At 39.8% G+C, this 22,240-nt stretch overlaps 1 protein-coding gene across 1 annotated transcript; it reads right to left on the reverse strand.

Annotated features, from left to right (window-relative positions):
* Positions 1-2,254: 2,254 nt before the first annotated feature.
* On the reverse strand, positions 2,255-20,923 carry CHFR (checkpoint with forkhead and ring finger domains). Its single transcript, XM_054288847.1, has 18 exons — positions 20,877-20,923; positions 20,349-20,496; positions 18,452-18,551; positions 13,671-13,780; positions 12,044-12,103; positions 11,678-11,890; positions 10,870-11,085; positions 10,432-10,588; positions 10,052-10,206; positions 9,386-9,548; positions 8,488-8,630; positions 7,887-8,006; positions 7,505-7,588; positions 6,721-6,791; positions 6,018-6,105; positions 5,742-5,849; positions 4,613-4,685; positions 2,255-2,525 (listed from the first exon to the last, which is right to left on the reverse strand). Exons 2-18 carry the CDS (start codon positions 20,482-20,484, stop codon positions 2,483-2,485), a joined length of 2,040 nt encoding a protein of 679 aa, XP_054144822.1. The 5' UTR covers positions 20,485-20,496; positions 20,877-20,923; the 3' UTR covers positions 2,255-2,482.
* Positions 20,924-22,240: the final 1,317 nt, after the last annotated feature.

Here is a 22,240-nt window from a genome sequence, read left to right on the forward strand (position 1 = left end):
CTTCCAAACATCTCTTATAAAGGAGGTGGGGATGTGCTTTAGACAGGTTAAAAATATGCTGCACGTTTAAAATATTTTAACAATTACACCAAGCATAGTTCATACATTTATCACATTAACTATCACCTGGTAACCATACATTTAAAAAGGTCTAAGGTAGAGTATGTAATACCCATGACAGATACTCTTACTTACTTAAGAGCATATAAAGATCAGGATTTATTCACCCTCCCCATCTGCAAGCCAATTTCTGATCTCTTCCTGGTACAATATAAATGACCAAAAAAAATCCCTTCATTCCATTGCACTACTGCAACCCTATATGCATAGAAAGGTAGATTAATTACCTGTGACTGGGAAAAGGAAGAGGGGTTTAGAAAAACAACTTGAAGAACATCTACTGCACAGGTACTTTAGATGTTAAGCACATGAGTTCTGCTGTTTGGGTTTTTTCCCCAATTTTTTTTTTCTTATGGTCACTCAATACACCCCTACACCAACAAAACTTGAGTAAGTGCAAGTTACTCCTGACCAACAAAACAACTTCAGCACAAGAGGCTTGAACACCAGCACAGTGACAAGACTGTGCTGAAAGCCCATCTGGGGTGTGGGAGTGGTGAATGAGAATGTAAAGCACATTTCTGCATATAATGTGCAAAGGCTTGATCTCCATAACTGCACTCAATTTGCTACATGCACAGCCAGAGATGAAATGAGATCAAAACCAGCTGGGAATGGTTGTCCTGAGAAGATACAATAACCATTAAAAAATCTAAACATAAAATACAAATACAGAAGCAACAGAACATTGTTAATACTAAAAGACAGAAACACACTGTTGTTGTTAAAAGAAGTTTCAAGTAATATTCCAGATCCAATTTCAATCCTACTCAAAGGAGAAAATGCCCAGAGATTAGGAAGAGAAGTCCACACCAAAGTGTATTTTTAATAGCATAAGGGCATGGTCAACAGACCCATCCTTGCGACAGCTATTTTCAAAAATAAAAAATCTAAACAGAAAGACATCATTCTAATTAGCATTCTTAGTAAGATGTGTATTACTGGAAATAGTTGCTCAATTCACTGCAACCAGTAGACACGATGTGCTGCATCATTTGTGCTCCATTATATCACAAGATACTGTGTGTACACTTTTTAACATCCAAGTATAAATCCTGCTCATAAAATAAGGCATACTTAAAACAACATGGTCTCTACAGAGGTAGCTTTGAATGATTTCTTCTCATTCTGCTCCACTCTTGTAGGTGTGATGAGAACAAAATTGGTCCCAGTTGAGGTCTGTCAACATTAGCAACCAGATTATGATCATATCAATTTGTAGGAAGGGGGAAAGTTGGGATTTCTTTGTTTTTAATGACACGTGGGACATCTCCTGAATGAGCTCTGCAGAAGGCATGAAAATGAAATCCACATTTCCTATGTCAGTGACACCAGTGTGCCCCTTCATGATCCCTATCTCTATCCCTATCCAGAAATGCCTCCATATTGCTACAATTTGTCCAAATTCACTCATTTTCTGTAAGATTGTTCCTTCCAGTAAAGCTGCTATATGCTGTTTTAAGTTAGTTTTTTCTACATTTTCACCAGTGTATGCATGCTAGAGAACAGCTGCATTGCAGAGGTACATATTTAGCACATGGTATCAAACCAAAAAAGAAATACAAAAAAAAAGAACCAGTGTGTCCTACTGGCTGCTCTATGTCAAAAGCACTGTTTGGTCTTCTGATATAAAACACTACAGAAGTAATATTAGCAGATGTCTGTTCTGCTTCAAGTATTATCCCACCTTTAAATGTGATCTTCAAATTTTTGTGCAATTCTTTTTGTAATTTCACGTGAATAAAAACATCAACATGTCTAAACTAAGAAAGGAAACTGTACTACCTCCACTGTAACACTGCACAGATGGTAGAAGCTTTAAGTTGAAACAGCTGTTTATCGGATGGATTTTTTAAAAAGGAATATTAATGTGGTTTCTAGCCCAAAGGCAATGGGTAGCAACAAAATATCGGACTACCGCAAAATGCAGTTACAAATATACACTGAGAATATCCTCCTTAAATATTAATGGCTCTTGAAATACCCATCAGATACTTTTACAAAACTTCTCTATTTTAAGTCTATCAATTTTTCTTAGTTTCTTCACAAGTAGTGCAAATACACTCCTTATTCTTAGGTCATCCCAACATATGGCTGGTTTTTGTGAGTGTGATTTGTTTGTGTTCTTCACTGTAGTCATGAGCATGGAATGCAATGCTTGCTGGACTACCTTGGGAAAAAAAAAAATCTACCTTACTCATGTACAGCTGTAAAATTCTACAAATTAAAAATTTCACATCAGGTTACCCGATGGAAAAGTGAATGATTCCCTGCTATGGGGGAACTGAGCAGATCCCCTGAAACCCTTAACTGTACAAGCAGTGTAACAGGCTTTTGTCCCCTCTCTACAGACTACAAGTTTTCAGTTCTTGAATCTTGTTTGCTCACAAATGTGATTGAATTTCCTAAAATAAAGAAAAACATAAGAATATTAAAATGTAACAAAGTTCTCACAAGTCAGGCAACAAAAGCAATTCAGCATTTTGCACAGGGTATTTTAAATGTTAAACACTCTAAAGCAGACCATTTACACACTGAAATCTTTTTCAGAACCTGTTTAGATCATACTTTACTGTCATTTTACATGCAACAGGATTTTCAACATCTCTCCTGCCTAACCCCCATTAGTTTTATTATGCACACAGAAAACCTGTTATTAAAAAGCATTCCTCTATACTTCTGCATACTTCAAACCCAGAAGGCAATTAAAACAGGAATTGGTGATTTAATTTTCCCCTGCAAGGTATTAGTAACTTTTAGTAGACAGCATTACACAAGTCATTAAGAACTAGAATTAACTAGGCTAATTTTATATTTCAACATAAACACATTCTCTTAGTGGCTTAGAATCTTCTGGAAAGAAAAAGTTTTTCTCAGCCTGTATTATCCAAGTTTTATAGGAATGCCAAATCTGTCTTCATGGATTAAACAAAAAACATAGTTTACTACCAAGCACTTCTTCCCACTTCTCAAAAACATTTCACTGCTCCTTCTTTTTCTCTTGCTTGGGCCATGTGGCCCCTCACACACAACTGAAACAGAAGATGAGGGGTTGAGTGTGTCACTACATGTGGAGGAAATGGTGCAAAGGAGATCCTGAATTTCCCCCTCAGCTGGATTAGATCAAAGATCAGAAAAACCTTGCTCACATAATTTAACTACTTAGTAGAACAATTTAGCTCAATTAAAAAAATTAAAATATTATCTGGATATAAAGGAGTCGTATGACAGCACTGTTTGCTTTTATGGATTTCAAGAACAAGTGTAGCAGCCAGTAAAGTTCTAGGAAGGACTAATGCTTGGGGAAAAAAGAGAAAGAAGGAAAAAAAGAAGGGGAAAAAACCCCTGAGTCATTTTTATTCTAGATGAAATTATCCACAACATGAACAAAGATGACTGGTGAGTACTTTGATATTGAATTAACGCTAACATTTCAAAACAAAATCTCCTCTGGGAACACAGACTGTCCTATAATGTGAAGTTACAGATAGCAGTGGTACTTCAAATTACATCTGCAACTTAAATCCAAAATTATTTTTGAAAGCTATTTGGTAAAACCCTTGAATTTGTAAGAGACTGCAGATGAATATTTTACAAGTCTGTCTTATGATCTGCTTGCCTGAGCTGCACAGACTGGTTATTTTCAACCCACAGTACCTGAAATATTAAAGGAATTATGCTAAGCGGGTATGTACATTGCAACATTAGAAAGATACTGCAGAATCTTCTATTCATTAAGGCAATTTCTCAATAAGGGGTAACAGCTCCTCTACCTTAAATTACACTGAGAATTTAGAGAATTATTCATAAGGCAAGAAGGATTTTTCAACCCTGCCTGAAACCAGTTAGTTCTTAGGGAGAAAATTTTTGTTTTATGAGTCTTTAATATTTGTCTTACTACATGTGCATCTTTTTACAAGAATAAAACTGCATTGGCCTTGATATTTTTACTCAAGAAGCCTGATTTATTTTGGAAGGACATTTCTCTCCAGATACCAGCAGTCCAAGGCTGGTATTAAAACTCTTGACAAGTAGAGGGTTAATCTCTTTTCAGGCTCAGTATTTAATTTTTGAGGCATGCCAGATTCCTTGGGTCAGAGATGTAAGACCTAGAAACTCCTCGGGAACCTGCTGGGGCTTATGTTACATGCTCCAAGCTGCTCCTGTTGCTAATTATTCCCACCAATTGATTCCTTCAATGGAAGCTGCACTTCACTAAAAGAATCCTTCCACCCCAGTGGGTGGAAAAACAGCCTCAAGAAGTGTCAGCCATGGGTTACATCAACTTACAAGTGCTGGCAGTGCCCTGATGCACGGAGGGCTCATTTCAAAGTCGTGTTAAAAACAAAAATGACAAAAAATTCCCCAATGCTCACCCAACCCTGCTTTATGCTGCAAGTTCTGGCACTTGAAAGGCTGCATTTAGATTGTTGTTGGTTTGGTTTTTTTAAGGAACACAAAGCAAAACCACCTTCTGAAGTGTACAACTTACATGGCATGGTGTGCTTTGACCTGAGTTCGACAGTTGCGTCCCCAGTAGCAATCAGGACGTGACGTGACAGTCACTGCAAGAAGAGCAAAGGAAATGCTGCATTTATTACAAAAGTCATTAAAGTGACCCAGATTATTAAGCCACTGCAAATGGTGGTTACTCATCAGAAACAACACATGATTGGCAAGAAATGACTCTAGAACTATATTGTTTCACCTTTCTGGAAACAAAGCAAACACTCTGTGAAGGACAAAAAATTAGTTTTTAATGTTAATGCGGAATTATGATGAAAGTGATTGGTTCTTTGTGCTGCCAACTGAAGTTTTACCATTTATTTTAATAGAGATGGACTTGATTAGACACTCAGCATTTGTCTAGATGTATTTCCACACAAAAGAAAAATTATTAATTTGGATAGAGTTTGCTGCTTTCCCCCACCTTCACATACATTACAACTCAGCTGTCCAGTAGATGAACTGAAAACCAACGTTAAGGGCAAATCAGATACACAATTTTTGCTCATTATGTACAGCATCACAAGCAGATTTCTCAACAACTTAAGACTGGGAAGATGTTGCTAACAGCAAGAACTAAGTTGACAGAAGTAATATCTAAAAGCAAACTGTTGGAACAGCTTCTGTCCCAAACAAATTTAGGTCTGAATGAGGGACAGTTGCTTGCATGCAGTTTTATACTAAAATTGTAAATGCAAAGATTTAGAATCAGTTTATAAAAGCATTCTAGTTCCTAGTTGAGAGCTGGTAAAGTGTTAAATTGTTCAGAAAATGCATAATTTTATGTACTTAAATGGGAAAATAAATTTAATTACAGCAATTGGTTCCTGTTGACTATATTCTGATTTGACTGAGTTCCTCTTTTCACTCTGCAGATATATTTATTCTACAGATGAGAAATGATACTGAAAGAAAAGGTTCCATTAGGGAATCTGAAAATAACTATACACAAGCTTGCAGCTGACAAGTAAAGCAAGGAGCTAAGGCATTAGCCCTGCACCAAGATTTGCAATGGGCTACATGAAAGTACCAAAAGAACACCAATACAAAGATAAAACTCATGTTAACTCTTTCAATTACTTTTCCCCCTCCTTACTGAGCAAAACAATCCCCACCTGGCAATTCAGCAACAGGAATATTCTGCCTGTACTGGTAGGCAAGTTCTCGAAAGCTGCGAAGGCCACAACAGTAGCAAAGCACTGTGTTCCCAGTAATTCTGTAATCTGGGGAGAAAACCAGTTGGTAAAAAATGTAAGGCTTAATAAATCAGGTTTAACTAAAGAGCCAGGATTGCACTGGTTCTGTACACAGAACTCCAAACTTCTTGATAACATTGCTGAGTTACATCCAGACAAGCAGTCATGCACATGCAAACTGAACACAACACATACCTGACAACATAAAAACTCCTCTTTGAAGAGCTAAGAGACTTTCATTTAACATATTTTTCCATGTCAGACCCCTGGATGCCAGGTAATCCTGAAAAGAGCAATTTTAAGTGTTTAATCTAGAAAAATCTCCAATCTTAAAGAGTAAGCAAGCCATTTATTCTCAAATATTTCCAAATCTATCAGTAATTATGTTTTCAGAATGGGTTTATGCTGATGACAAGAAAAAATTAAATACCTGTAACTTAATTAGCATGATACATTTAGAGCACCAATAAAACCTTCCACTAAGTATCTTTTTTTCAGATCTCCACTTTTGCCAAAAGTTTGCAAATAGATTCATTCCAGTCACATTCTCATTTACCTCAAATCAAGATTTCACCCAGTTTACCTAATTTAGGCAACCCTGTTATAGTATGGACAAAACACTTTCCATACAAGTTAGTGTGAAATTTAACTTGTCTGGGACTAAACATTTAACAAGCATTGTTTTCCTGGCATGTTTTTATTGAATTATTTTTCTCTTAAATAGCATTTTGGATGATCATTTGGGGCTCATTTAATCAGCCTTTTAGAGTCAGGTTCTGCAAGTGACACAGTGCTGCCACTGTAAGTATCAGGCAGCACATGACTTCTATTTCATCAGTGAGTACATCTTAAACTTTGCACATTTGTTATTATCACACACAATGATTTTTACACATACCTTTAGGATATCTGATTCATAGTGGTTGTTATTCAGGACACCATCTAAACACTTATCACCAAGATTTATTTCTAATCAGAACAAGAAGAAGAAAAGTTACTATTTCTTGCCCAAACCCTGTGGCCCTCACACATTTTCTGAAGGTTCTTCTGTTTCCTGAAATAACATGCACAGGCTCATGTGAGCACCAAGTACATGACTGCATTCAACATGTGCTAATGCATGTGATTTGTAACTTCTAGTGGCACAGACAAGATCCTGAGATTTTAAAATTCCAGCTTCAGTCCACAAACACTACCAAGCTGCACAAATCACCAGGGCTAATAAAGCATATTGTATTAGCTCCAAACTGCAGCCAAGCCATTCCAACTGTTCTAATTTACTTTTTTAAATGTCAAAAAACCTTGAGTTTCAGAAGTCTGCATATTTAAGAGGGCAAGATTCTTTTCTAATCTGATATCATCAGATGTTCAGTGCTTTTGCACTGTTTTGTATGATTCTCTTACTAGACTGAAATACACCATGTTTTTTTATATTGGAAAGAATTGTGCTCAGCAAGTGCAGTTTCTAACCCCAATATTGTATGAAGGCACAAAGTTAAATCCTGTCAAAGTTAAGACACATGCCCCTTCAATTTTGTGTGTTTGCAATGTGAGGACACAGGCCATGCATCTTTTTGCATGACTGTGCTACAAACTGATCTGCTTTTAAGTTACTGAAAGTTCAAGACAGGCATTATTGCAAAGTGAACAGGCTGATAAACAAAAAAATTACTCCAGAGTACCACAGAATGGTGCCAGGCAGCCAAAACACGCCATGCGAGTGCAGCCCCAGTACAAGTGACAGAAGGGCTGCAGACAAACTGTGCCTGTAAAATAACAAAGAAAACCCTTGTAAGGACCTGAACACAACAAAACTCAACAGTTACCATTCTCATAAATCAGTAACAACAGAGCCCTAATAAACTTGGTTTAAAAAAGGTACAACTTTTTCATTTAAAATACATTCTTTAAAGGACTAATAAATTCTTTAAAGCAAGATTCTTGCATGCTGTCTCTACAAGCATCCAAATAAAGAAGATTCAAACAAAAAACAGTCTTCCAAGTAAATTTAGGTTTAATAATAAATAAGGAGAGACTTCTATAGAAAATAAAAAGTGTACACACATTGCTGAGGAGCAACATGAGGATTCTGTTCACGCTCTGCTCTACGGTCAGGCATTGGCTGAAAGCAGCAGGTGCATATTACATGACTTCCTTGAGCAGGACACACGTATTCCTGAACAGCTGGATGAGTTAAAAAGGAAAAAAAAAAGATTGAACAATTTAGAAATTGCAGTTTGGATGAGGAATCTTAATGAATATTAACAACATAAAAATCTTGAAGTAACAAGCAACCTTTTTACAAAAACTCTATGAAGCAGCAGAAAAAAAAGCATTCAGACTTCTGGACTGCACAGCTGTGTAAAATATTTCAGTATGCAGAAAAGGTTAAGAGCTTTTCAACCATCAGCAACCCATTTTGGACAATAACAGCCAAATGCTGTATTTGCAAAGACATTGGTGTGGAGTTGTTCTCACAGTCCTGTGAGAGGGAGTTTGCTTAGGTCTAACTTAGTTCATAGCTGTAGCATAGCTCAATGCTTAGCTCAGGGGAGGTGGAGATGATATTCAAGGGTCCCTTCCAACCCCAGCATTCTGTGATTCTGCCCTGAGTGTCTGAGTTGCAGTATTTTATGCTGCACTGCTGGGGCAATGTGACACTGACCTGCAGGGAAGTTGGCAGAGGTTGATGGAGCATCTCCCAGGGCCTGCATTCCTCCTGCCTCTGTCTCCTGGCCTGTGCCAGGCACAGCTGGAACAGAGTGTCTTCGGTACCCTGGGCACTGTCTGCATACTATATATGGTTGACTGAAAGAACAACATGAAATTATACCAAACAAATGCAAATACAACTTAGGTCACAAGACTGGTCAGACTCTCGAAGTTTAACTTTAGGATTTCCTCATTCAGTAACAGATGAAAGCTTATGTAACTCAGTACCTAGCTCTGCTGTAGCGGTGACAGATAAAAACTTTGGGTTTTGTAGTATTCCTCAAGAAATTTTAAACAAAAGCTAAAGGACAAAAAGAGCAATGTGACTGAAAGAAAGAGGAACAAAGTTGGAATGGTTATCTACAAGAATTCTGTTCCTCTGTAGACATTCAGCAATAAATGTTTGCTGTTGAAAAGAAAGAGGAGGCATTTTGGTACTTGGGAATTCCTAGAGTCAAGCATCAGCTGCTTTGGTACCATAGACCAAGTGAAAGCAGCCACATAAGAAAGAACAATAATTGCAAACACATTCACAGGATCATGGACTACTTTATCTCCTGATAAGATCTTAACCAGAAATCTGTCTTTTTTTATTGCACAATTCAACATAGAACTGTTGGTCACATTTTGCTGGAATTCTTGGAAGTTCTAATTTCTGGTGATTGCTCAAGGTTCAGAAGGATGGCCAGCAAAACTACCAAGTTAATCACTGTCAAAAGTGAACTTAATCTGCAAACAGGTCCTGGCAATGACCATGGAAACACTATCAGCAATAAGAGCACTTGTAAAACTAGCTCAGTTTGTGGTTCTGTGCATTCACACATAGGCACACAACCTAGAAACAGACATACCTGATATCTGAGGATTCACTATCTACATCAGACAATTCCAGTAAATCTTCAGAGCTTCCCTCCTCATCTGAGAACGATCTCCGCACCTTGGGCTGCAACATGTCTTGAGTAATTTTGTTTCTGGCATCCATGCTCCGAACATCCTCTTCATTGCGACATTTATCTGGCAGGAGAACCAAATTCAAACTTCAAGAGAAAATAACACCTCACATCCCTTATCTGCACTCTACTTTCTTAATATAGTTACCATTATTGTATTTTCATTTCCATAAGACTTGGTTTTGGATGAGAGAGTTCTAGATCATCTTACTTAAATTCCCCTCTCTGTTAAGGAAGTCCAGTATCGGGCAACTTAAGTTTTGTTTTCAAGAGGCCATAATCAAAGTTAATTAAATCTAAATTCAAGTATGTTTTTCAAAAGTATCCTTCTCATGATGAAGTAACAAATTAAAATGAAGCATTCTTAGCGCACTCACATTATTAAATCATCTTCCACAGGTTATTATGTCATGTTAGATGCACTTGTTTTCTGACAAGCTATGTCAGAGAAAACAGCAGGGTAAAAATACACACAGGTATTTTATAGACAACAGTGTGTCCTGACACCAGTGAAGCAGCTCATGTGAGAAATCCATTGGATTCTGCCACAGCCACTGTTCAACTTGCCTGGATGCTGAATCAGATAAGCTTCAACCAAGTTGTTCAATATGTGATTTTTACAAATACGTTCTACTGGACAACGACAAGTTGGACACAAAGAAGATCTTTCCATCCATCCTGAGTAGCAGGCAGCACAAAAAGTATGCATACAAGGCTGCAAGCTGGAAAACAAAAATTGAGTCAAAATACAAATCTTTCATTTTTTTCAGATACATCCATAACCCTGAAAAAACTATTTAGCATTGATTTGACTACCTACATAGGGTAGGAAAAGGAAAATCAAGAGGGCTTGTGAAAATGCTGATTATCCTGACCTCCTCAAACAGCTGTCACTGAATGTCTTGCATTATTACCACATGATTAAAGCTTTTATCACTCTTACATACCTTACACAGTCATGCAGCAGTTCTTGGCAGATAATGCACGTTAACGTCTCTTCCATCTTATCTGGTTTCACATTTGATGTTTTTGCATCTTCAGAGCCAATTTTAATTATACATTCACTTGGAGCTGCTGGTGAAAGATTTGGACAAGTATCTTCATCTACAAAGACAGAAGGAGATAGTTTTTAATGCTTTTTTTAACTATTTTTATGCAAGTATTAAAAAAATCCCTGAAAGATCTGCACTGATTGACTGTTCGCTGGCAACAGTCCCAAAAGAGGTTCTTGCTTTACACACTACAGCTTCTGCTGCTGAAGCCATTATTTTCATGGGACCAGAAATCAAGTAAGTGAGACACAAGAAACAAGCTGAAGGACTGATGACAGCTGTGGTAATTCAGTTTGGAGGGGTGGGGCTGAGGGTTAAGTTGCAGATACTAGCCTCCTTTTAGTTTCTTCTTAGCAGGTTCCAAACCTTCCTCCTCCCCTGTTCTTTGAGAATCTGATTCTGCATTTTCTTTGTCAGTGATTTCTGGAGCAATTCCAGAAGCTTCAGCATTCACATCCAGCTTTTCATGCTTGTCGTGCAGTGCTCTTACACACATGGATTCCGAGATGGGGAAAGCAGGCACAGGAGTGACAACTGAGGACTGTGATCCTATAAAACAATGAATAAAGAAATATTAACATGGCTGCACACAGCTATGGGATGTGTGAAAACAAAAGGTACTCAAACTGATGTGGCACATGCATCAATCCAAACATCTGAATAGGAAAAAGTGGAGCAGAAAGGCAAAGACTGCATAACTTACTAAACACACTCTGAACCAATCTGCTAATTGGAAAACCTGGGGGAAAAAACAACCTATTAGTTGTGTAACCCTACTTAAAATCCCCATTCCTATTTCAGTTGGGAAGTATTTATTCTTAAGACTATTATCCACACCAGGTCTTCCTGACAAGGATGCCAGGCCAGGGTTATGCAATACTGATCATACGTAACAGGTTGGGATCACAGCAAAGGGAAAGCTTTGTTTCCATAGGAGCCAATGAGGTCCCCCACAGGAATTCTCACAATTCCTTCACTCATCTATCAGGATTTACCCTGCCTGTCCATAGAGAGAAGGTTAAAATGCACATATCCACCTGATATTTTCACTAGAACTTTATAAGGCAAATTCTAGACCAAGATGGGGGTAAGAGATGAATATGTTAATTTTAAAACTTTAACTACTTGACCCAAGTCTCACCAGATGTAGATGGATTATCCTGCTGAACAGATGCAGACTCGACTGGAGAGGTAGGAGAAGCATTAAAGAGGTTTGATGTAGAAGTAGATGGCTGTGGTTCCTCATAGCAAGACTGAGTAGCTGACAGTGATGAGGTAATTTGGGTCTCATCATTACTTCTTCCTGTACTTGAGGTATCTTTGGTCACATGGCATTGGTTTTCTACATTAACTTCTACAGTTGGAAGGGGGGAAAGAAAAGAAAACTATCTTTGTGACAATCAACACATCATGGCTTCAAAATTCCAAGGAATCAAACTCTCTCAAGAGGGTTACATTAGTCATTGGAGCTTAGCTCCTCTCCATGGATCTTGAACTACTTTCTTACCTACTGGTTCTTGAGTTGCATCATGTTTTGTGTTTAAGGATTCATAAAGATAAGCAACATCTGAAAGAGATTTAAAAATATTAATCGTGCTCTTGAAACAAAAATTCACTTAATCCCACATAAACAACCTCTATTCACAAGTGGCTGCATCCCTAAAGTGTCTGACAATGGAAGAGGCAAATGAGGGGTCACCTCAATGGTACCATGTTAATACTCCTACTTAGGAGGCAATTAGGAGCAGCACAGCAAGATCTTTTCTTCCCAGGAAACCAGGCAGAGCAGCTTTTGTGTGACGTTTAACTTGTGCCAGCCATGGAACCAGAGGCTTAATCATTTCTTAAACCTAAAATCTGCTCTGTCAGAACAGACTGTGTTTTTACTGATACTTGAATCAAAGTTCTTCGAAGAAGCTTATTATTTCTGAGCTCACTTCTCAACCTCTTCAATCAATATTATTTCATTTCTTTGTGAGATACACGAACTCTCAAAAATACAGATTGGGACATGCCATAAGTTTCAGCGAGAAACTAATTTAGAATCTATTAATAAAACCAACTGGATAATATCCTTTTCTTTTCAATCTTACTTGAATTTAATATTGTTCCAAAAATTCCTCTACCTTGCTACATTTTTGTCACCATCAACCACCTACAAGTAAATAAGCCTGCTTCAGTTGGCAGCAATCCTTTTTCTGATCAGAAGTTAAAATTTTGTCTCCTTCAGTAGGACTTAGAATGGCCAAACAGGCATGCCCTAAATTTTTCCTGTGTGTCTGAAGATGGAAAAGCTGAAAAAGCAAAACTGAAGGCTTAGTAATTTAACTACTTATTAACCCAAATGGAAATCAGTGCTTCAGTTCATTGCCTGGAAAATTCACCCAAGTGATTCATCTAAGTAGCATCAAGTGCAATAGTGCCAGCTCAGAGAGGATTTGTGAGATAAACTCCACAGACAGAAAAATACAGCTTATCACTGCTTCATGTAACATTTACACCAGACAGCATAAATCTGTCTGGCTGTCTATAAATTAACAGCAATTTCATAAAGAAAGTATTAAAACAGTGAGTATGTATCTAGAATTTTTAAATTAACAGTTTATATTTTTATTACTGTATGAAAACTGTAAATATAGCATTGTTCCAGGTTTACAAATTCTACTTTCACTGTAGGGCTTTCCCCATCTCCCCCCCATTTTGTCTCTTCCTCTTCAAAACAAAAAAAGCCAACCTACATACACAAAAACCTACACACACAAAACAAAAAGTTTTTGCAGCCTTTCCTGCTGGTGCTAAAAACTGCTTCGCTGGGATATATAAAGTATCACTAACTACCCCAGCAATCTGACTTCTAAAAGAAGCACTGGACATGCGATTAGAACCTCATTACTTACCATTCCATGCATTAGTTCTACCAAAATTACTTCTAGGCACATTTAAATTTCAGACAGTTGCTCAGATTTGTCTCTGTAAAAACTGGCACATCCATGACCTCTTCTCCAGAGACTTGTTTTTAAACATATTTCTCTTTAAAGCAGAACTACTCAATTTCATTATACTGATATTTCTTTTCCCTCATGACTCAAAAGAAAATGACTAAGCACACCATTTAAAAAGTATTATTCACTTACTGTTCTCTGGCTCATTTTTTCTGTAAACAACATAGATCACATCCCCAGTCTGTAATGGGTATGTCTGCTTCTTAACCACTTTCAGTTTATTAATTACTGTTCCATTAGTACTGTAAAGAGAAAAGATAACTTAGCATAAATGTTTTCATAACTACACGGGAGAAGGAAGGAAAAACACAAGATACATTTAAAGAAGAAAAGTTACTGGCTGCCCCCTAAAAAAGTAAGTGGACTAAAAAATATTTTTTAAAAAAGGAAGTTTAACAACAAAAAATTTCTCCCAAAGAAATGCAGAGCTACTGGAACTTCAAAGCTCATTTGCACTACTGGTAAAGAGATGGCAGTTGACAGACAAAAGACCCCTAACATTTGGCTTAGGTCTCCAAATAATTAGATGATTGCTTCTGTACAATAGTCTCCACCCTTTAAGTATAAAACCAAAAGGACAATGAGAGTTCTATTCAAAAAGTTCTAGGCTGTGTTTTCCATTTAATACTGGAAATCTCCTGAGATGTTCTGTGACAAAGGAACTTCTCCTGTACAGTCAGGGATGTCATACAGTGGTAATTTTTGTGCCCCCTCCTCCTTCAAAAAGGAAAAAAACCTAAAATTGTGAGGTTACTTGGACTGTTTGCAACTTGAAAGTGAGAAAAAAGGTGAAAAAAAGTGATACATAATGAAAGATGAATTGGAATGAATTATTTTGATATTGATAAAAAATTTAATACTTGTAGAAGAAATTAAACTAGGGAAAATAAAAATGCAGAGCATTGCTGATTAATTTCTTTATCCCCTTAACTATGGGTGATGTCGTATACACAAGCCATTGATGTTTTATAATAAAGTCAAGTTATTCAAGTACTAAATAATTCCAGCTCCCTTGCAGTAAGCGTCCTTCAGGGCTGCAGCCCTCTCGAATTTCCAACTTCTGCCACTCAAAATCTCACAAACTGGTACCAAATATGAATGAACAGAAAATATCTGCTTTTGCTCCTCTGCAGAGCAGCTGCAAGAAATAACAGCAAAGCTGTGCTGCCACCTCCTGGAGGCACGGCCCGTGCCCAGGGCACTGCGGACTGTCCCTCACTGCAGGGGAATTTTTTGGAAATAAGCACTTCCCCTTTCTCTTTTCTAACACAAAAATATTAATTCAAAGCCCAAAAGAAAAACCAAGCCCTTTGGAAGCACTACATCAAGTTGTGATCAAGGTATTATTTCTTGGTCTTGCTGCTGCAGCTGCTTCCACAGTCTGGGTGGCTGAATCAACTGATCCAACATAAATGAGATGCTGCTTTAAACTTTCAAGAAATGAAAAAAAAATTTTGGGCCACATTGATGAAACTTCAAGCTGCTCCTACAAGCAAGAAAACCACTCATAGCTCATCCTTTTCCCCTCAGGCATACAGGCGTTGGCTAGGCTGAAAGACATAAGCACTGAAGAACCAGCAGAACAGAGAAATCACTAAATGATTGCCAAAGGTTAGCAATTAAGAGGAAAATAGAATTTTAGTCCCTCTGTTAAAAACAACACTGATTTTTTACTTCATACTGATGGTAGTGACAACATTTAAAAAGATTATGTTGAAGCAGAAATTGCATCTCCTTCAATTGCGCAACAAATATTGAGTTTACACCAACCTCTGAAACCTGTCAGAAGTCCTTTAACAAAACTAGGAAACATCAAATTTGGCCTCCTCAGTTTTCCAGAAGGCATCTCCCATCTGCCCCAAATGTTCTAGACCTTCTTTTATAATAAATCAGCTAAATTCAAGTAACAAGACTTGTCTTTTACTGAATTTTAACTTCTACAGGCAATTCCTAGCCCAAACTTTTCACTAAACATAGCGGGGGAAATGTCACAATAATGTATTTTATGCAGTAACTCTGTCATGACTGCCAAGTTCCAAGATCATTCTGGGGGACAATAACAAGGTATTTTTGGGGAAAGGAAAAAGCCCAAAATATCACACATCTAATAACCCACTCAGGCTTGGTTCCACAAAGCAAGATGCAGAAATAGCTATGCAAGACCCTATTCATCAAATTGACCACAGACAGCCAAATCTTTTCAGCTCTGTAGTTACACAGACTTCAGTGAGAGCTGACTAATGAATTATTTGGCACACATGGACCCAAATGAAATAGGAATAAATGGATATCACTTGACACTGAAAATCATAAGCTTTTCTTCAATGCATCAGTAAATGAAAGCAGTTGTATTTATCTCTCAGCCAACAACCAAAGGGAAAAAATTATTCAGCTATCCCAGATAATTGTATCAGCCTTTCACTTCCAATTCCAGGCTTTAGCATGAGGCTTTTAACAGATATGGTGACATTCCAGATTAATGTTGTGGGTAGACACACATGATAAATTATGACATTTATACATTCTTCTATGTTTCAAATTAAGCTCCCTATAAAATAAGTAGAAAGTACAACGAGAAGCCCAAATATGAAGGCCATTCATTAGGACTAGATATTGAATTGATGCCAACTGGCTGTACCATTTTTCAAGTGCAGAAGAAAAACAGTACTATCAGATATAAAATGTGTTGTGAAACTATGTCACAAAATGTTCCAGTGTCACTTTTTTAATCAGTGTACGAAAAAAGTCAGGCCTTGACTCAATTCCAATGTGGTTGATGACTCTACAGTTTCATTAATGAACCATAAATTCTGTTTTCTTCCCAATCCCATCTGCTGTGCAGAATTGATATGAACAGCTTCACTCAGAGCAGGGCTACTTTTGAAGTAGATGAATGATCCATGTGTTGTAAGAAACTTTCGTACCCTTCCAAGAAAAATGCCAATCTAATAATTTCTAATATTTATTTGCATTCATCCAGGGAAAGAATGTAGTTTATGTTAAAGCTTCTGGGCTAACACTTATCTGATATTAAAGTGCATATAATCCTGAACACACTGTAAACTGAAATGAGTTTTGAATTCTATTAAGGTACAGAATCCCTTCTGTACTGTAATTCTCCACTCTCAATGTTCATAGACATAGCTTTGACTGGAGGGTGAGGAGAATTCAATAGCAGAAGGGACACCAGCACCAACTGCAGGATCAACCAATGATTTACCCACAGAAAGGGAGTATCTGCTTGCCTGTCATAGAAGTATCAGCCTTGTCTAAATTGTTTCCTGATCAGAAACATCCCCTACTACTTAGAACCTTAAAAGGAAAAAGTCTACAAAATAACAAGAAATTACACTAGTTGCCTTTAAAATTTCTTTTTCAAAATGGAGAATCTTACAACTGCTTTTACTGGGAGAAATCCAACTGCTGCCTCCACTGTGTTAGGTCAGCTTGTACAATTTGTTTTCTTTCAAGCAGTATAAAGCAACATGGTTTGGAAAATAAAGCAGAAACATATCCCAAAAGAGGGTAAGTCTGAGTAATTTATTTTACTATTTGCTAACTCTTGGCTTTTGTTACTTCCAAACTTTTATTTACTCAATCATTTTGAATGCTCTAAACATTTTCTTTCACTTGTAAATTTTGGGTAATTCTTTTAAAGTACATTCAAGAACTCATTATGCTATCAGAAGACAAAATGTTGGCTGTCTACATGTATTTGATTATATTCTTTGGATTAGACACAACAGAGAAACAAAGTCCACTCAGTTTGACTGTCCCACACTCACTCCCTCCTTCAAGGCATTCCTCTTCACCAGAAAAATCTGAGCTTGACCACAGCAATGTTTCCAAATTATTTTCCACTTCAGAGAAGAAAAAGCTGACCTTGCAGTATTTTGCTGTGACTCTGAGCATCTGTACTGCCAACCCAAACATTCAAGAGCCATCTTCTTTCAGCCTGATTTTTCTGGGACTCATCTGCTATTTGGCACAAACATTGGAAGACCCAGAAGAACCAGAAGGGTTTTCTGCAAGCAGTCATATCAAACCTGTTTGGTTTCTTGATTCAGCAATTGGCAGCCACACTTCAACTCACAAGAGGGAGAGCACTCCAGGGATTTACTCTTTGTTAGATACACAGAAGTGTAACAGGCACAAGCAGCTCCCTGGCAATGCTCCATGTGCAGCCTTTCTGTTACACTAGCTTGTTACAAGCCTCACCTTTTCATGAATATATCATACACAAAATTAACTTTAATTTGGCTTTGCTAGTTTTCAGCTGGCTGCACCTTCTGCCTCAGGGGGTGGGTAAGGGAAAAAAATAGGCAGGAATGTTTCTGCATCATGCACAATTTATTTAGCTTGTTCTGTCATAACAATGGTCTAAACCAATTCTGCCAGGGACAGTTTGTCAGGTGAGATTTATAGCTACACTCTGAGGCTGCCATGACAGGCAAACATAGTTTGGTTTGTTGTCTGGAACATCCTGAAATTTAGGGTTATACTGGAGAATGACAACTATAAACCTTTCCCAGACATATCAACAAATCTTTTTTCCCCAAAAATTTTGCATCCTGTCCCACAACTTCTGGGAGTATAAACCCTGCAGGAATCTATCCTGGATCTATCTCTAATTACAACCTTGAAGAGGAGAGGGAATGCACCCTTATCAGGTTTGCAGATGACAACAAAGCAGGGCCAGAGCTGCCATCAGGGGCACTTTGGCAGGCCAGCAGAATGTGCCCATGATGTACAAAGATAAAGAAGAAATTTTCACATTTGAGGTTGTGAAGGATATCATGTTCAATCCCTGTTTCAACCCTGAAAGCAATTAAATTTATTATGGTAGCTCAGGGTTAGTATAACCAGCTGAGCTTTTGGCAAAAGTCCCTCCAAGAACATTCTGAGAAACCAACCTTGTATCTTCCAATGACACTTGACCAGACTCTTCATCCACTATGATTTTACAGTGATCTCCAGACACCAACTTGTTGCCAGGGAAAGATAAGTCACAGCCTTAAAAAGAAAGATTTTCCAGCAAGCTTAGAAATACACATTACACAGTCAGATCAGCATTCTACATGGCTATAAACGCAACATAAACTGACTCATGTACATCTGCAATAGTTCAAAACTCCTGCTGTCACAGAGGCAGCATCACAGCCTAGTGAGAGACACATAAACACAAGTGGTGAGATAGACCCATGTGCTGATATAACCATTTCAACCATGTGGAGATGTTTCAGTTCCCTTTTTCCCCCCAGTCTCAGCCCTCAGAGATGGAAATCAAATCACAATTACTCTGTTCTAGAGTGCTACAGAAATATCCACACATATCTGAGGTGCTCAGTTTAACTCCTAAAGGCACATATGTCACAGCACTCAGCTCTTTTTCCACATCATTGTAATGCTGTTTAATTGGATTTAACTTGTTTTATTCTGGTGTATTGGGGGGAAGTAGTAAGAACAAATAACTGATTAAAAAAACCCGTAAAAATTATTATCACTGTTCTATCTTACAGTCTTTTGTTTGTTTTTAAACAGCAAAGTTTTCCTCATCTCGGTTGACAACATTATTATGTTAACAAAGCTGAAGAGAATTACAACCTAGGACTAAGATTTAGGGGTACGCAGGAGAAGTGCCATGATGATGTGATAAAATCCTTCCTACCTCCAACTCAAGGGCTCTGAGAAAATCCTGTCTTTTTACCTCACTTTAACATTGAGTATTCAGAGCAACACTCAAGGCTCTCCATTGATCTCTCACAAAGGACTCAAAGCACTAAAAGCTTACACCAAAGCTATAATTAACAACCACGATTCCCCTCCACCTATTCACACTGTGAGTGAACTGATCTCAACAACAGATCCAGCAGGAAAGCAGCAAGCACTGCCTGATATTGCTTATAAAGTCACAATTTGGTATTCTAGTAACCATCCATTTAACTAATCCATTAGCAAACAGCTATGGAAAGCTGTTTGCAACTGAAGAAGGAAGAATTCACCTTTTTTTCTGCCAGACAACCCTCAAACATCTTAATGATAATCTCAACAGATAGCACCAACTGTAAATTTGCAAAACATCTTTCCTATAAGACACTGTCTGCCTTTCCCATAGAGATACAGCATCTGGTGTTTGCTCACAACTATTTACAGGAAGTGACTGATCAGCCGAACAGCTTGAACTGATGAACAGGAAAAAGAAAATTAGCACTGTAAAGGCAGCTTAAAAGAAACTTAAAACACTTCAGTCCTTGTTTCAAACACAGTGAGCATGAAATGCTTTAAAATAAAGGCAAGTAGTACAAGTCCTAGACTCTGGGAGTAAAGCTTTCAAACCGACTCCCAGAGAAACTTTCAGAACTTGTTGGCAATCTTTATAAGGCCAGAAGAATTAAGGGCTTTTATGTGGGTGTTTTCTTCTCTGTGAAGCCGAAGCATTTTGCATTGCAGTTCCAACTTATTCTAACCACAGAAACGAAACTAGAACGTAAACAAGACCGAAGCACAGAAACTTCTGAATCAACAGTCGGGTTTCCTTATTTGCACAAACTGCCACAGACTACCTAAAAAGGCACTCTGACTTTAAAATGTGTCACAAGTTACTGAAAAAGAAAAGGTCAGCATAAAACTACTTATTCACACAGCTGAGGCAAATTGGGAATTTGGGGGTGCCTGGCAAACACCTCCAACAGCCGGAAGCACCAAGCCCAACTAGTTTCAGTCCAGCTCCCAGCGCTGTAAAGGCCAGGAGGGGGATGGCTGCTGTCCCCGCACACCGCCCCAGGCCAGCGCAGCCCGTCCCTGTCCCACCTTTCCTCCGCCCGATAGTCCATTCTCTTTTCAGCAGCAGGACGTGCGGCTCTGCCTCATCTGCACCCAGCCGGATCAGCTTCCCCCAGGGCTGCGGCTGCTGCTGGCTCTGCTCGCCTCCTTCCGATTGCTCCATTTGGATTCACATCTGACAAAAACAAACAAAGCGAACCCAAACCCCATCAGCACACGGCCCCGGGGCGGCACAGCGCTCCCTGGCACCCCCGAGGCCGGGCCCGGCGCGCCGCTGCCCCGCAGCCCCTTCGCACCCCCAGGGCTCCCCCGGCCCCGCCGCTCCCTTTTGTGCGGCGCCGCCAAACCCTCCCTCCCGCTCGGCCCCCCGCAGCCAGCCCAGCCCCTTCCCGGCGCCCCCACCCCGCAGGGCCGCTCCCCTCCCCGAGCCGGGAGAGCCAGCGGGGGCGGCTTCCGTCCGTCCGCTGCCTTCCCAGGAGCGGGGCGGGGGCGGCCGGCGAGGCGCGGGGGTGCGGCGGCCCCGCGGCGCGGCGCGGCCCGTCCCGGGCCCCTCACCCCAGCGCCGCGGCCCGGGCGGCTCCTGTCAACAGACATTGCCCCATCAGCTGATGCGGCCGGGGCGGGCTCCCGCGCCCATTGGCCGCCGCGCCGCGCGGGGCGGGCTTTCCGCCGTCCGCCACCGAGCCGCGCCGGGCCGGCCGGAGCGCCGCCGCTTCCGGTGAGGCCGCGCCGCTCGCTGCCCATAGGGAAAAGCTGGGCAGCGGAGGGGCTGAGAAGCGGTGACGCCCCGGCGGCCATCTTGGATATGGGCAGGAACCTCGGGTGTGGGCAAGCCCGGCCGCCCCGCCGCCATCTTTGTTACGGGCAGGTCGGTCGCATCACTGCGACCGTGTGTGCTAGAAGCCGGCTGAGGTTGTTTCAGCGGTCTCATCCACAAAAAATTTGTTATAGTTTAACTCTTGGATGTTGAGCAGGCATTGGTTTGCTAGCAGTGGCTAAATAAACAACACACGCTGCTGTTCCAGGGCCAGGCTTTCAAAAGAAGCTGGACTGAGGCAGGATCCGTGTTCAGTGAGGAAGGGGTCACGCGTGGAGGGGGCACCACCAGTTTTGCTCAGAAAACTCTTACAGGGTAAACCCTGGAATTATCGGGGACAAGAGCAGGGGACAAAGCTTTCCGAACTTGACTTGTCTCTTTGTTACGGCATCGACCACCTCATTGCCATGTCGTCCAATTGGTGGTCCTTTGTGTAAAACAGTATGATTGCCGTGCAATTGTTAATCTGCTCCTTTATACAGGTTTTGTTCCTTTTGCCCAGAGCTCCAGGCACACTGCAGCTGAGAAAGGCATCCCCAAGGTGAACACAAAACTGCCACAACATGGCTTCCTCCACAGCTTCTTCCTTGGAAGCAGCCTTAACCCTAGGCTGGTTTTAGTGCCTAGATTTAGGTTTAGGGTTCCACCTAGGGCTAGGCTTTTGAAAACCACAAAGCCCAGAGCTCCAGGCACACTGCAGCTGCCAAAGGCATCCCAAGGGGAACAAACAAAACTGCCACAACGTGGCTTCCTCCACAGGTTTTTCTCTTGAACCAGCCTTAGCCCTGTGCTGCTTTTACTGCTTGACTTTTCACATTTTGCCTTTTTTTGTTCTCTCTCTTTGGAGCTGTGCAGCCCCTCTTGGCCATTGAAGTTTCACAGCCTGTGCAAGACATCTGTATGGGGCCACTGCTAGAAGCCAAAGTATTCAAATATAGCAATGTTTGGATCTGTACTTTTAACTGATACCTAACATAGTATTCTTCCACTGTCCCAATCACATGATCCCCAGGTGAGGAAAAATACCTAAGCACACATTAGTCACAACTGATGCATGTACTTAAGAGCTTTTTGTTATTGACCTTAGTTTTTAACTCTTACC

This window comes from Melozone crissalis, unplaced genomic scaffold (assembly GCF_028551555.1).
Source record: "Melozone crissalis strain CALT ecotype California unplaced genomic scaffold, PUWL_Pcris_2 ptg000063l_1, whole genome shotgun sequence".
In the NCBI taxonomy this organism is placed as follows: Eukaryota; Metazoa; Chordata; class Aves; order Passeriformes; family Passerellidae; genus Melozone; species Melozone crissalis.